The sequence below is a fragment of the Camelina sativa genome, chromosome 15 (assembly GCF_030686135.1).
Source record: "Camelina sativa cultivar CO46 ecotype springtype chromosome 15, ASM3068613v1".
Taxonomy (NCBI): Eukaryota; Viridiplantae; Streptophyta; class Magnoliopsida; order Brassicales; family Brassicaceae; genus Camelina; species Camelina sativa.
Window position 1 is genome coordinate 25,645,778 of NC_141894.1, and position 17,166 is coordinate 25,662,943.

At 35.3% G+C, this 17,166-nt stretch overlaps 1 protein-coding gene and 2 pseudogenes across 1 annotated transcript; all 3 read right to left on the bottom strand.

Moving 5' to 3' along the window:
- Nucleotides 1-2,981: 2,981 nt before the first annotated feature.
- On the bottom strand, nucleotides 2,982-4,157 carry LOC147927107 (uncharacterized). Its single transcript, XM_087487307.1, has one exon. It carries the CDS (start codon nucleotides 4,155-4,157, stop codon nucleotides 2,982-2,984), a length of 1,176 nt encoding a protein of 391 aa, XP_087343433.1.
- A 3,753-nt stretch (nucleotides 4,158-7,910) lies between these two features.
- Nucleotides 7,911-11,108, bottom strand: LOC147927108 (uncharacterized; annotated as a pseudogene).
- Nucleotides 11,109-11,598: 490 nt separating this feature from the next.
- Nucleotides 11,599-15,420, bottom strand: LOC104748706 (uncharacterized; annotated as a pseudogene).
- Nucleotides 15,421-17,166: the final 1,746 nt, after the last annotated feature.

Here is a 17,166-nt window from a genome sequence, read left to right on the forward strand (position 1 = left end):
AAACCATTCTAACGATGAAAAACAAAAAAAGTTTTACTATTAACACTAGATAAGAGAAATAATATAAGAAATTTCTGGAAGAAGAGCAAAAGGAAAATACTAATGCAAAGAATTAAAAATCATGCTTTGCTCATGATCAAAAAAACCTTTCAACCACATAGGCTTACCAGAAGCTACGTAAGAAGATAATCTCAAGTCCAGAGTGACACTTTTTGCAATCATCATAGCTCCCGAATTGCTTTTTAAAGGTTCAAAGCTAAGAAACCAAAATGGTTTCCCTTTACTATATAAGATGAGGGGAGAGATGAAGCTTACAATTGATGGCCAATGACTTGGGTCATGTATAGCTTGAATAATTTCGAAAGTAGACGCGGCAAAAGTCACATTCGCGAAATGCAAGCTTGTCATACTCTCTAAAGCCCACTCCCAACTCTTGATTTTAGCTTCAAAGACAGAATTGACAGAGGCAAAGGATCTTCTACTATGCATGAGTACATTACCTGTAGGATCTCTTACTACCCAAGAAGCTCCAGATAATGAAAACTTTTTGGACCATGAAAAGCCAATGTTACATTTCACTTCATCATGTAAAGGGGGAAGCCATCTTTCGTCCTGGTTTGAAGGGTCAATCTCGTGGCAGCGGTTTAGAGTCTGCGCTGCACTCCATTCCGAAGAAGCCTCCCATGCTTTTTGGACAACATCAAGTGGTGAAAAACAGACTCCTTGAAAGAGTAAGGAATTCCTGTTTTTCCACAAATGCCACAGAATCCAAGAAAAAGATGAACTAGGTTCTGCAACAAAGTTCCCTTGACTCTTTAAACTCAATACGTGATGCATATTTTCAAAAATTGAGTTGCCAAAACCCAAGAACGGAGATGGAGTATTGGAAAGAGCCCAAACTTGTCTTGCGAAAGGACAGAGGAACAAAATGTGGTTGATAGATTCTATCTCTGCACCACATATCATACAACCATCAAAAATTCTCATTGCTCTAGTCCTAAGTCTTTCTTTAACAGCAAGAGCTCCAAGTAAAGCTTTCCAGAGAAATATTCTAATTTTTGGAGATGTAGCCACCTCCCAACAAGCTCTTAAGACTGGATTTCTAGAAGGGCAGGCACATGCAATCTGCAGACTTTCCTTTTTTCTCACTTTAAACATCAAATTGTAACCAGAGCTCACTGAGTAAATTCCATTCCTTGTTTCCCCCCAGCAGAAAGAGTCTCTATAACCTAACCTAGGTTTTATAGCTTTAATGCTTTTTATCTCAGAATGATGAAAAAGAGCACTTAAGAGATGATCATCCCATTTTCCGGATTGCTGATTGAAAAGATCAGACACTTTAAGTTCAATATTCATCAGAGAATGAATACCAACAGGTCTTGTAGGGCTACCATCATATAACCACTTATCAACCCAAACAAGAGTGTCTTTACCATTTCCAATAACCCGGCGAAGATTATTTGAAAGAAGTTCTTTACCAAAAAGAATACTCCTCCACCCAAAAGAAGGGCTTCTTCCAAATGAGGCATCAAGAAAGTCAGTAGAAGGAAAATATCTGCTTTTTAAGAATTTGGAGAAGAGACAATTTGTATCATGTAAAAGCCTCCAAGCTTGTTTTGCTAGCATCGCTTGATTAAAAATTTCCAAATCTTTAAAACCAAAACCACCATCTACCTTTGGTATAGTCATCTTCTCATAGCTTAGCCAATGGATTTTTTTTTTTTATCTTGATTATTATTCCACCAGTAATCCATCATGACAGAAATCAGATTCTTGATAGTATACTTAGGCAATTTGTAGCAGGACATTGCATAAACTGGTAAAGCCAAAGCAATAGACTTTAGAAGAGTTTCTTTACCTCCTTGAGAAAGATTCTTGGCATACCAACCAGTTAATTTAGACTGGAGTCTCTCCTTGATAAAACCTAGAAGCTGTTTTTTGGAGCCACTCAAACATTCAGGAAGACCAAGATATCTACCCTCCCCACCTTCTAAGCTAATCCCTGTTTTGTTCTTTATCCAATTCCAATCTTGAATCTCTGACTTTGATCCAAACGTAATTGCTGATTTTTGCCTATTTATCATTTGACCCGATATCTTTTCATAGTTCTGAAGGCAATTCAACATTTCAGCACATTGAATCCTATTGGCTTTACAAATGAAGAGGCTATCGTCTGCAAAAAGCAAGTGATTGATGGCTTGACCAGAATGATGAAACTGAATCCCAGAAATTTTATCCTCACTTGCCGCTTGATTGAACAAGTGAATCAGCGCCTCAGTACACAACACAAAAAGAAAAGGCGATAAAGGATCACCCTGTCTAATGCCCCTAGCCGGTTTGATCAAACCATAGGATTCCCCATTGATTACCACTGCATAGCTAACTGAAGAAACACAAGCCATAACCCAAGAGATCCAACGTTCATTAAATCCAAGAGCGATAAGCATATCCTTCAAAAAAATCCATTCTACTCTATCATATGCTTTTGACATGTCAGTTTTAATCAACATAAACTCTTGAGATATCCTTGGATGTGTGTGAAGACTATGAACAATTTCATGAGCTATCAAGATATTGTCTGAAATCCATCTTTCTGAAACAAATGCTGCTTGAGTAGGAGAGACAATGGATGGTAGATGTCTTTTCAGCCTAAGCACAAGGATTTTTGAAACAATCTTGTAGATCACTGAGCATAAACTAATAGGTCTAAGATCTGACATACGTTTTGGATCTGGGATTTTCGGAATGAGACAAAGAAGAGTGTGATTCCAATCCTCAGGGAGATTACCAGTAGCAAAGAACTTAAGAACCTCACCATTAATCTGGTTATGGATCAGTGGCCAAAATTTTTTGAAAAAAAACCCTGTGAGACCATCCGGGCCAGGAGCACTTTCACTACTAATCGAGAACGCAGCTTGTCTGATCTCCGACTTCGAAATATCTTTTACGAGATCCTGATTCATGTTATCTAACACTCGTGGTCAAAAGTTATGAAGGATATCACTAAGTTGTGAAGGCGAAGATGATTTAAAGAGGTGATTGAAATACTTAACTGCCACTTCTCCTTTTTGTTGCTCTGAGAAATGTTCTATACCATCATCATCAATGAGAAACTGTAAAGAATTCTTCATTCTTGCAGCTTTTACCGATGCTTGAAAGAATTTTGTATTCTTATCACCATCAAGAAGCCATTTCTCTCTACTCTTTTGTCTCCAGTAAATTTCTTCTTCTCGAAAGGCTACAGCAAGTTCTTTTTTAATCTCATTAATCCTTCTGAAGCAGGGTTTCAACGATTCATCTTGCTTCTTCAACTCTTTCCGTAAACTTTTTATACGAGTTTCTGAGCTGGACCAAACTCTATTCTTCCAAGCATTAATTGCCTTTCTGCAGTTATCACTTCTTAAAAGAACAGAATTTTCAACTTCTAGAGAGCTCATCTCATTCCAAGCCTTCTGAATTACCTCCCATAAAGAAGGGTCTTCAGCCCAACGTTTGTCAAACCAAAAGTTACTCCGAAATAAATCCTTATCATTCGTAAATTTAACCAGCACAGGTTTGTGATCCGAGCCTAGTTTCTCCAGAAACCATTGATGGCTGTTTGGAAACATAGATAACCAAGCAGGATTTCCAAAACAGCGATCTAGTCTACACTGGATCCATTGTTTATTTCTAACACCACCCCACGTGAAGCCATTTCCAGAGCTCCCAAGTTCAGACATATCACAATTATCTAAAAACTTTTGAAAAGGCAGAAAAGAGCTTTGGTCTCGCAAAGGACCACCCAACTTATCTCCATTGGACAATATTGCATTAAAATCTCCAAGCATACACCAAGCTTCAGTTCTTAACAGCCCAAAATCTAGAATTTTATTCCACACAAGGGATCTAAGACCAGTAATCGGATTCCCATAAACACAAGAAATAAACCAAAATTTTGATCCACTTGAGATTTTCATATCTATAAAGTTTTTGTCAACCAAAAGAAAATCTATATCTATATTGTCTTTCCATAACAGAGCTAAACCCCCACCATATCCTATAGGTTCAACTGTTTTCAAGTTACTATAGCCCAGCCAACCTTGAACCTTCTCCAAAAAACCTATTGAGTTCTTTGTCTCCATGAGGAAAAGGATGTCAGGGAAATGAGCTTTTCTCATTTCCTTGAGATGTCGAATTGTCCAGGGATTCCCCAACCCTTGACAATTCCAGCTCAAGATATCTATTGATCTTGCGGCAGTTCACCAGGAACCACCGAAACATTGTCTCTCTGGAGACTTTTGGCCAAACTCTTCCCATTATCCCTACCCTCATCATCCCTTGAAACTTTCGCACTACACTCATTAAACAGATCAATAACTTTCAAATTTTTGCCTTTCTTATCTTTCGAACATTTTATCCAAGGCCTAGGTCTTTTAGTTGATTTTATCATCTGATGCTGACTTTTGGACGAGCTAGCTTCGAGATTACCAGAACAGAAAGCAGATGGAGAGCAGTAGAATGACGTACCTTGATTCACACTTTGAATAGGGACCTCTACGAGAGAGCTCTTTTTTATCACCATATCAGCTTTGATTGTATCATGTAAAAGCTTTGCAGAGTTACCTTCTACAGTGGAGGTAGCTACCGCATCTGATTCCCTTTCCTTGCCTTTGTTAAGAGTTTTAGAAGCTGTCACTGTTCCAGAAGTCACTTGATTTTCGAGAGAAGAAGGAACCAAAGGGCATCGAGATTTATCGTGTGTCAGCCTCTGGCACTGGAAGCATCTTTTTCTAATTCTTTCGTAATCAATTCCAATCCTTACCCTCGATCCGTTCGGGAGTTGTAGCTCTTTAAAATTTCTTAAGCCCTTAGAGACATCAAGAGCAATTCTAACCCGGACATAGTCATTGCTTTGTGCTTCTTTCTCATCAAAGGGCACTTCCAAAACCTGTCCAACACATCCAACAATTTCCGATATAGTATCTTTTGTATAGTGATTTACTGGAATGTTACAGAGTCTAATCCAAACCGGCATAAACTTCAGATAATCAGGAGGAGGATTTTCAACCCATCTTTCCATAACAACACCCCAATCATCTTGCGTCCAAACCCCAGTTTTTAAGATCTCATGTATGTCTTCTTCATTCTTGAAGATGAACTGGAACCTATCTCTCGATAGAGCAATTCCTCTAACCCTATTATTTTTAAATGGATCTGAGATTGTGATTTTAGCATGTGGACCTAAATTTGGAAAAGAATGTATTGTAAGATGGTTAAATACAAGTAACCTTTGTCCAATATGTCACTTTAGTGTAGATTCTTTTTAAAATTGTATATTATACTTATCAGTTAATTTTTTTATTTTCTTTAAATAGTTGATGGGTTGCAAAACAGATAGAAGTTGATGGGTTTTTATTCTTATTTTCATGTCCAATTCTCAATATTTCCAAATATTGAATTAGAATTATTCAGTTATTTTTTTATCTTATGCCTACGAACGAGAAAGACAATGGACTAATGAATTATACTTCTTCACTTAAATTGTTGGATCTTTTAACGGGTTAATATTATAGTAGATTTTACAACAAAATGTGAACACTTTACTTACGAATTAACAACGTACGTTATATAAGTACATTCGGTATGTTGGTCAAACCAAATCACTTTTAATATGTTACGTAAATTGGCACAATTTTTGAAAGAAATATTTGACTACATATTTAAATGCATGAAATAAAGTGTTTTACAAACAAAAAGAAAATAGGATCATACAAATCAGCAATATATTATAGAAAAAACAACTAAGGATTTTTTTAGAGTACGAATCGCAAACTATATTCATGATTCTATCTCCTCCCACAAAACAACAAACGAAACAACATTAACAAATATTAAAATTATATAGTCCAAAACTATTATTAGATTCAAAAACCTTCTCCACGAATGCGTCTGGCCAATTGAATATCTTTGGGCATGATAGTGACTCTCTTGGCATGTAGTGCACACAAATTTGTGTCCTCGAACAAACCCACCAAATATGCTTCCGCTGCCTCTTGGAGTGCAAGCTTAGCATGGTTCTGAAACCTGAGATCCTTATTATTTTTTTGGGCTATCTCGCGAGCAAGACGTTGAAAAGGTAGTTTACGAATCAGCAATTCAGTACTTTCTGGTTCTTTCGTATCTCACGAAGTACAGCCGGTCCGGGACGGTAATGGTGAGCCCTCTTAACACCACCGTTGTACGGTACACCATGTTTCCTTGCGGCTTTGGTGGCGAGTTGTATCCTTGGACCTTTACCCCCGGTGGATATCCTTGCAGTTTGCTTCGTTCGTGCCATTTTTCCAAAAATTTTGAAGTGACAATGAGAACTTTTTGCAGTAATTCTAAAAAATAGAATATAAATGCCTTTTGCCCCAAAAAAAAAAATTAATGCCTAAATCGATATGCACAAAAATAGTAATAAATTACAATGTCCATTAGTAACTATATGTAATTATATAATTTTCATTAGTAACTTACATATTGCTAATCTTATAATGTATATTTTATATTTTGATTAATTAAAGCCTCAGTCTCTACACAAATGAGTCCGGGAAAAAGGGAAAGCTATAACTTAACCATTTGTAATCAAGAAACTGAACAAATTCTTTGTAAACGACACAATTTTGACAACGGCCAAGCTAATTGTAAAAGTTAAGTTAAAGATGATATTGTACATGTTGAGTTATTAAAAAAGAACTACTACCACCAATATTTGAATTAAAGTAAATGAAATATGTATATGTTCCTTTTATACATTTTGTAAGAAATATATAATTTGATGTCGTAAATTACATTTATAGCAAACAAATAAACAGTTACAAGATTTCATAAAACTAAATTCTTGTTGATTAATTAGTTGACTAAAAAAATTTCATCCTTTTATATTGAAGTGACGAATCGGAATCATTGCTTTCCTTCTAACAAATGAAATTTTATCTAGAAAAGAATACCATTTAAAACGATTCATATCACGTTTACTACAATTAAACGGTCCAACACATATAAAAAATATACAAGATAGCCATATAGCTTGAGGATATCTTTTCAGATCTGGGCTTTGTAGTAATGTTAATGAAGCTTCCAAATTTCGATGTATGCAACCCATATAAATAGCTTTTAAATAGAAAGCATTTTTATTACCACATTGAAAAGTAGAGGTTACCCCTACCATAGCACATTTCTAATGCAATGATATATGTAGATAACATAACGTTTTCTGTACGCTGTTAATTATTATACTATAGCAATATTTTTTTGAGTAATGTTTTTTTTAATAGCTCTTACTATGTGCTACGAAAGATCTCCATATAATGGCAATGATTTTATGCTGTGATATATTTTATCATCTCATTTTTTCTCAATTGTATTGTTTAACAAGTCTTTTGTAGTGCTATAGTATATGTTGATACGATAGCTTATGGATTTTGCCATACTTAATTTATTAATAGCTATGTATATGCTGTAATATAGCTTTTGAGAGCTAATGTTTAGCACTATAATATATGAAGATAACGTTTTTTTTTTGCTGTTATATGTATTTTAATATAGCTATCTATTATTATAATTTGCATAATATAATTAATACACAAGTCTGAATCCAAAATACCATATAACATAAGTCTGAAACCATAAAACATGTCTGAATCCAAAAGAAGCAACATAAGTCTGAAACCAATATAGCATAAAACATAAGTCTGAATCCAAAACATATAGTTCTTTAACATATTCTTAAACTAAACAAAAGTAGCTAGTTAGACTAGCTGGACCAAAGTTGCTTCACTCCCTGCAAAGAAAATTTCTTTCATCATTAGTTTTGTAATAACATCTGTATAACATGTATACTCAACTCACAATCATCAATTTCTAACACTTACCTCAGTTTCTACCCGTCAATAGACAACCAATTTATCAGTTGGCCAAGCGATAGGTGAACCAAGTGCATCTCTCATAAACTCGATCTCATCTGATGTCTTCCAGACTGCTGCATCATCTACCTTCACTTTTTCAATCCAAACACTAGCAGCATTAGGACCCAATGTATCAGAGTGGACCTTATGCTCCAGGTCAGTTTTATGAACACGTCCCTCAGCAACAATCCGCTTCTTTCCGCTAATATCCATCAGCTTACACTTCTGATTTTCCTTCATACCTCCACCTATGTTTTTCCTCTGACATGTTTACAATATAAACCATTTAATAAAGAGAGAATACTAACTATAATAAATTCATAACATGTGTTGTTATTTACCGGAGATCTCCGAAGAGGGGACTGTGAAGTTAGTTCAATTTCAGCTGCAAGAGATTTTGATCCTTTTGTTAGAGACTTCTCTCATGATTTACGATCTGCTGCAGATGATTTCTCCTTTGATGTTGCTGCAGATTTTTGACATGATGCTGTAGACTTCGTCTTTGTTGCTGCAGATTTTTGACATGTTGCTGTAGTTGTATCAATATGGGACTTCTCACCTGTTTCTGTAGATTTTAGAACTGTTGATGCAGATTTATGAACTGGAGATTTCTGACATGCTCCATCTGTGTTGGTGTTTCCAAATACAACTTTGCAATAAGGCCATGCAACAAAAGACAGTAAACAGTCCTCAAGGTATGTCACTTCCATCGTAGCCCTCCATATAAATGTCTCGGACTGATGCACCTCATCAACAAATACTTTAACAGCCTTTGGTCCGATTGGAAGTCCATTCACCAATGCCTTTGGATCTTTTGATAGCCAACGTCCTTCAGCAACAACTACATCATCATTCGACAAGTCAAGTAGTTTGCATTTGTTCAACGAATCTTTCTTTGTATCCTGTCAAACACATTATGACAATAACCTAAGTATGTTAACTGATACTAATCAAGTCATGACAAAGTAAAAAAAACCTTTACCAATGTTGCAATCTCATCTTGCTGCAGCTCCTGTTCTAGATTAACACACTTTTTGGCAGGCCAGGCAATCATATGCCCAACAGCATTATCAATTGTGAAAATTTGATGAGCAGGTCTCCAAAGGGATGCTTCTGGTACAGTAGCAGTCTCAACAAGTATTTTAAGATCGTAAGGGTCTAATGGACTGTTATTCACCATATCCTTTGGATAAGAAGAAATAATGCATCCCTCAGCAACGTTTGCATAATCACCAGCCCAATCAATCAAGACACACTTAGGTTGTGATCCTTTGTTCACACTCTACAAAATAGTTAGTAGAATAAAAACATGTCATATTCTAAATAATTATAAAGAAATCTGTATACTTACTTATAAATTATAATACTTACTCTTGCTGCTGAGTTTTCACCAGTCTCAGTTTCAAGTCTCTGTAACATATATAAAAAGTTATTAATTCGAGCATATAATAATATAGCAGTTAACCAATCAAAAAAAAAAAAAACCTCTAGCTAACCTGGTTCTTTAGTTTGTCAATCTCATCTCGTAGCTCATGGACTGTTTGCTGGAGATGTTTTTGATTCTCTTGCATTTCAGTAAAATCTTATGCTTCATTTGGAAACAAGATAGTTTGGTTTTGTTCATGTTTCTACCCATTGCCCTCATTCGACCAGGATTATCAAGACCTAAAAGTTGGGTAAGAGCATCTCCTGGTCCATATGCTGTACTTGATGGACTACCAGCAGACTTCATAAGTTCAGCTGCCTTTTCCTGCAAATCATAATTTACATATATTTATATGCTAATATGTAACAGCAATCATAATAAAATAAAAACTACAACTGATTTAAAAATAAGTTAATTTACAGATTTAAAAACAACTCACAATCTTTTCAGCAGCATTAGTATTCACTGGTGTCCCATCCTTTTTGGTACGCGACTTCACCCACACATCTAATCGTGTGATTTCAGATGGGTCTGAACTATTTTGTTTCTATACCAAAGAACTGTCTTTATCAGTTGAAAGAATATTAAAATTTATGAGACGTAGGAACATAATTTTAGGGCCTGACTGGTTCAAACGCTGCGGTTGCAGGAGATTGCGAAAGCGGGCGATTGCGGTTTCAAGCGTTATTAAGCGTTTTGAACGACTGGTTTAGCGGTTTAAAATCGGTGCGTTTGCGGGAGGTTTACGACTGGTTGACCAGCGGGTGCAATAGCGGTTGGAACATAATAAATGTGATATATAATATATAAATGTTTAAAAACACCAAAATTTTTATTAAACTTGATTAATAATTAAAATTTATTAAAAAACATACTAAAATAATTATTAAAAAAACAAATAAATTTCATATTGAAATACTTATTCCTTTATGCATTTGGCTTTTCACCAAAAATTTAATCAAGTAATTTGATAAATGACAAAGCATATGCTTTAGATCGTAGATCTTTTCTCTTTTCTCTTAGATCGTGGGTCAGTAGTTGCATCGGTATGAATGGTCAAGGGAGAGTATGCTTACCAACTCTTCAGTTAGTCTAGCAATTCCATTGTGACTTGTAGTGTGAAGAATTTGTTTCTGCCTTCTTGCCTTGTAGCTATCGCTCACAACCTAACAAATTAAATGATTGTTACTATTGATATACTATCTCAGCAAAAACTTAACTGAAATTTAATACCTTAAATGCAGCACTTGTTTTGAGCTTGACAAATTTACACCAATCAGCTGGTTCCACATTCTTAGGACGCAGCTTCATCCTTTCTTGGTGATTCTCAGCTTCCATAGTAGCCTTAACCAATATTGATTTCGATGACCTCCATAAACAATTCATCTGATGAAGCGCTGCAGTCTTTTGGTACTCCTCATCTAATTCAAACCTGGCCTGCAATCAAATAAAGGACAAAGTAGATTAAAGTTATAAAGTGAAATCCAGATATTATAACTTAATTAAATATCAATGTAAATAACCTATCACCTAGACAGATTTCCAGAGAACTGTCTTCAAATCTTCAGGGACTTTTGGCCAATGGGAATTGTGAACGGAACGTGTTCTCGTATCAATGCACCCATGTATGAGGCCATCTTAATTGATCCTTTACCGATTGGATCCCACATGAGATTGTAGTCTACTCGTATCCTATCATTTGGATTCTTGGCGATGTCTTTCATCCTTGTTGGTCCTCTCTTTCTCTTACGCTTAGGTTGAACTTCTTCAGATAGCTGAACCTCACCTTCAGGCTGTTCATCATCATTCAATCCTTTCTCAGCATTTAGATCATCTACCATCTGCTCATCTTCTATATGATGCTGGTCAGCTAAATGTTCTTCAGGTGGTGGGCTAGTACACACGTATTCTACTTCATCATTGTCTTCCTGAGTTTTCTTATTCTTCTTTGTTGCTATACCCTTCTTGTTAGTTCCCATGTTAATTCACCTGAAAAGACTTAAGACAATGTGTCAATAACAACGAAACAACTAAAAACAAACAATGAACAATCAGACATATATCAGACAAGCAAGAAAAACAAGAACTAAAATACACACCACGATAATGCAAATAGAATTCAAACCAAACAGATTTATAAGAAAAAGAAAAAATCAACCTTTAGAAATATATAAAGTTATCATATATATAATTAGAATTCTCATAGCTAAACATAGCTTAAAAGAAAACACAAACCAATTAGTTTCAAACATATATACCTTCACAATCCCTACTGGCTGTCTCATCTTCATCTAAATTAACTTCCATATCAACAGTTGATGGCAACGGCCCAATGTCTACAACTCCATCATCAAACTCATTACTGATGTATCTTCTTGAAGTACCTCTCATAATAGCATACCAACTTGATGTCTCGTCTTCCCTTGAGTAGAACACTTGCTTTGCTTGCGAAGCTAAAATATATGGATCCCTTAAGAATGAGATCTGACTATGATTCAGGTTAACTAGTGTGAAACCATCATCTACCTTCACTCCATTACTCATTACTGCCTATTGACACCGGAATAGAAGAACGTAAAAAACATTATAATCCAGCAGTATAATATCTATTAATCTGCCGTAGTATGAGACCATATCAACTACTTGTGAGGTGTCTTTCGCACTAGACCTACATACTGCTGTAGCCTCATACAAGATCCCACTAGTCTGACTTTTTCTATCAACTGAACAAGTGTGAAACCGTTGCCCATTAAGAATATATCCTATATACGACCGAGCAGAACTACGTGGACCATAAGCCAACCATGTAAGTGTTTTTTCATGTACATCGGAATCAAGCGGGATCTACCAAAAAAATAAAAAGCAAATCAGACACATACAGTCAAAAACATAATATAAATGCAGAAAATTAAGATAAATTATAACTTGCCTTTTTTTTTAGCCAATCCGCAAACTTTTCTGTATGCATCTTCCATAAATGTGATGCATCAGATCTACATCTCCCATTTGAGTCTTGAAGGTACTGAAGGTGCTCACTTGTACAAGATTAATAATAAGAATTAATAATCATACAGATTTTTTTTTTTTTTTTTAAAGGTATGATAAATGAAATAGATTAACAGAAACTTACTCGACATAAGGATCAACAACAGCCACGTTTTGTATAACAGCAAGGTGGGCAATTTTTGTCTCCATTTCAGTAAGAGTAATTGAAGTGCTTGCAGATATTGGGCGACCCTCTAGTATATAACTATTCTCATATTCAGTGTTTCTATCTAGTTTTTCCTCTACATTTGTAGTCTTCTTCAGAAATTCACTACAAAAGTGAATGCATTCTTCAACGAGATATGACTCGGCCATACACCCCTCAGGTCTTGCCGGGTTTCTTACAAAATCTTTAAGAACCATCATATACCTGAAAAGTGTAAAAGTAGATTATCAAAAAGACATTGATTATCCCAAGACAGCTCAATACAAGAAAAGATAAACAATTACCAAAAGAAAGACAAGTTATACCTTTCAAATGGGTACATCCATCTAAAATGGACTGGTCCATCTAGCCGTGCTTCTCTTCCTAGATGTACTGTCAAATGCACCATTATATCAAAGAAACTTGGAGGAAAAAATCTTTCAAACATGCATAGCGTTTCAACGATCTCAGCTTCCATTACCAAAAGCTACTCTCTATCAATTACTCGCTGACACAAGTGGTTGTAGAATCTGCATAAGCGTACAATTGCTATCCTAGGACCTTTTGGTAACAAACCTCTAAGTGCAATAGGAAGTAGCTGTTGCATTAAGACGTGATAATCGTGTGATTTCAGACCAGTGATATTACAGTCGTCTAATGATACGCCTTTTGATATGTCTGAACAGTAGTCATCTGGTCCTTTGAAGTCAAAAATTCGCTTACAAAAGACTTTCTTCTCTGTCTTCGAAAATGACCAAGGAGCTGCTGGAAGGTATGTTCTTTTTCCTTGTGTTTTAGGATGCAAATCCTTTCTAATACCCAGATATTTTAGATCCTTACGTGTCTGAAGACCATCCTTTGATTTCCCACAATGTAGCAAAGTAGATACAATACTTGCAGCCACATTTCTCTCCACATGCATTACGTCTAAGTTATGCCTTACCGGAAGATCCTAACCAACACATAGAAGAACAAAACGAAAATTAAACAAAGTTTAAATGATAAAATATGAAACTGAAATAATCACAATAGTAAATTATTAGCATACGTCCCAATAAGGTAGATTGAAAAAAATAGATCTTTTCTTCCATCTAGATAACTCATCCTCGTCTACTTCTATTCCCTCATCTACTTCTATTCCCTCATCTTCATCCTCAGATGAATCAGTGGATAAATCCTCACTATCAGACATCATTCCAGTACAATCTGTACTTTTCCTCTTGCGGACAGATTTTTTCAGATTTCCAAAGTCATTCTTGAAATTTTTCAGGTTTTGAGAAATTTCCTGGCCACTTAATATCCTTCCCTTTCTCCCATGTTCAGCTTTACCATCAAACCACGACTTCTTTCCTCTGAAACTATGTGTTGGTGGCAAAATCTTTCTATGACTCATGTAGACATGTTTTCGGCTGAACTTTAACCACATGCTGTTTGTATTTTTCCCACATAAAGGACAGCCCATTTGACCTTTTACTTTGCATCCTGCAAGATTCCCATAGGCCGGGAAATCACTAATCATCCAAAGCAACATTGCCTTAAGAGTAAAAGTAGATTTGCTGAAGGCATCATATATCAACTCTCCATTGTTCCAGAGATGAATTAGATCCTCTATAAGAGGTTCTAAGTATACATCATTCAATGCTATTACCAGGTTGTTGTGGTCCAAGAATCAGTAGCGTAAGCATGATGTTCTCCTTCTTCATACACAAATCCGGTGGCAAATTGTAGTTTACTAGTAAAACAGGCCAGCAACTATACTTGGTGTTCTTCATATTGAATGGATTAAATCTATCTGTGGAAAGTCCAAGCCGCATGTTTCTTTCTTCAGCTGCAAAAGAAGGATATTTGTCGTTCATATGATTCCAAGTAACTGAATCTACAGGGTGTTGAAGTTTTCCATCACTGCTCTTGTTAGTGAAATGCCACCTTAAGTCCTTGGCCATTTTCTCTGATTTGAACATTCTCTTGAGCCTTGGTATAATCGGAAAGTATCTTAATACTTTCTGTGGAACACCTTTGTTTACTTCACCAGTTTGCTTGTTAGTCTTCCACCTAGAAGTCTTGCATTTAGGACACTTATCAAGCGTCTTGTACTTTTTTATGAACAGATAACAATCATTGACGCATGCATGAATCTTCTGGTAACCCATATCAAATGATTTCAGAAATTTCTTCACCTCGTACAGTGATGTGTGTAGCACATTATCCTTTGGTAACATCTTCGAAAATGTTTCTACCAGGTCATTGAAGCTCTTATCAGTCCAACCATTCTGTGACTTGATTCAGAATAGTGTTACTATAGCCGAGAGCTTACTATGATTGACACAACTTGGATACAAGGGTGTTTCAGCATCTGCAAGTTTTGCAAGAAAATCATCTTCTTTCTTTTCTTCACCCTCTCCACTATCACCTAAGTCAGCCATATTACCATACTCATCAGCCATAAACTCATCAGCTGCTTCATATAACCTAAAAATCTCATCATTCCACTTGCTGAATCTGCTGTCATTGTCACCTTCAACCGCTGAATTCAATTCTTCATGATGATACCATACAGACTGTAGCTTATATGCCTCATCCATTCCCCTTATAACAAGGTGATCAACTACAACACTTTTTGAGTGATGATCTATATTACGACAGTCAATGCAAGGACATATAATCAAATCAACGTCTCCCAAAGATGCAGCCACATCTCTTACAAAATTTAAAGCCCCTCTCACATAAGCAGGATCAGCTCTTCATTTAAGAATGAAGAGAAAAAAAAATCTACAAACACCTTTTGAAACCTTTAACATCTATATATATAATTACATTTAATACCTGGAAAGATGCACCCAATCTTTGTCCAGCATTATATGTTCTAAGCTTAATTCAAACCTTTAGTATCCTTAATATCTTTAGCATCCTTAATATCATATCATAACAGAGTTATTGAAAAATTTTTATAACAAAATAACTCCAGTATAAAACTAATTGCATATATCAATAAAGACAACAATTCAAAAAGATATACTAGATCAGTACACTATGTCAAACACATATTAGGTATTTTTTAAAACAATCACACCGAATAAAACAAAAACCAAAACAACACTACACCAATAGTTACTTTCAGCAACACTTTTTACAAAAGACCATTCAGACACAAACTATCATAAATAAACCACAATAACAAGACAAACACATTCACAGTAATATTATAAATGAATCAGAAATCAAACACACAATATAACAAGGTAAGACATTGTACCAACCTGTCGTATGATTTCAGCAAAATAGTAGAGTTGCTTCAGCTATCCAATATTGAAATCAGCAAGACTTGCAAAAAAAGAATATTTGAATTACTATATGATGAATAAATTAGGTTGCACTCATCAACACTTGCAAAACATAAGTATAGAAAGCCTTTCATAAACTAATGTTCTTAAACTCAGATTATGTTTAAGCCTTTCACATACTATGCTTAAACAAAATCGCAAAACCCTTCTAATGAACAAATCAACATTACACAGATTGAGCAAATGTCTTGCATGTCCAAATCAACGGTCAATTTATCCAATTTCTTGTCGGAATCGAAACAAATAAACATATTTGAGCTTCAATCAAAAAATATGGATGCAAATTAGAAAAGAGGAAAACTATGAAATCACATAGATTCGTTGTTTACAATCAAAGAGAAGAACCCATAGTAAAAGAAAGAAAGAAAGAGTAAGAGGAAGCAAGACATGCCTTCGATTCAAGCTCAAATCCGAGATATGCGAAATTAGGGTCGGCGGCTAAAAGCTTGGTTGTCGCCGGTACTTTCAAGGGTGTTTCCGGCGAGTTCAATTCGTGATTGGTGAAGCAATTTAAGGGTCTGAGAGAGCGATTTGAGGGTCTGAGGAAGCGATTTGTGGGTTTGATTTGGTGGGTCTCACGAAAGCTTCGAGAGTGTTTAGACTTAGGTTTTGTCGTGAAAGTGATTTTACTTTTGTGAAAAAAGAGTAAAGTGTAAATTTTGTGAAATATGGGCTAAGTGTTTGGCGGACTAAGTGACTTTAGTTTCCTGCTTAGTAAATTTTTTTTCACAGCGTTTTAAAAATGCTATGCTATAATAACACAATTACTAACTCATCTACGATAGCATTGCAGTAAATCGTGTTATAATGTAATGCTATCAATGCAAGTATTTTTTGCAGTGAGTGAACGGTTGTACCTTTTCATAAATAACTGTTTTAATGATCCATCACGACTTTTCAGAAAATATCCAAAAGATACGATTAAAAAAAGACAATTGTTGGTAGCATTTTTTCATTTTGTTATTATTATATAGATTTTGAATGACTTTAATAACTCTTTAAGGTGTTTTGGTGGATTTTCATAGTTTAAATCTAAATCTTATGGTTTTTGGTGAGATTGCAAATTTTAAACAAATCATAATAACTTTCCTAATTCACCAAAAATCATTTTAAAAGACACTAAATTTTCAAATCCTTCAAAATATTTGGTTCAATTCACCACCTAAACATTTCGGCAATAGCAGCAAAAACTTGATCATTTTAAAAGACACTAAAATTTCAAATCCTTCAAAATATTTGGTTCAATTCATCACCTAAACATTTCGGCAATAGCAGCAAAAA

Coding starts and splice junctions, on each gene's coding strand:
- LOC147927107 (XM_087487307.1), bottom strand. CDS start 4,157: ATGAGAAAAGCTCATTTCCCTGACATCCTTTTCCTCATGGAGACAAAG.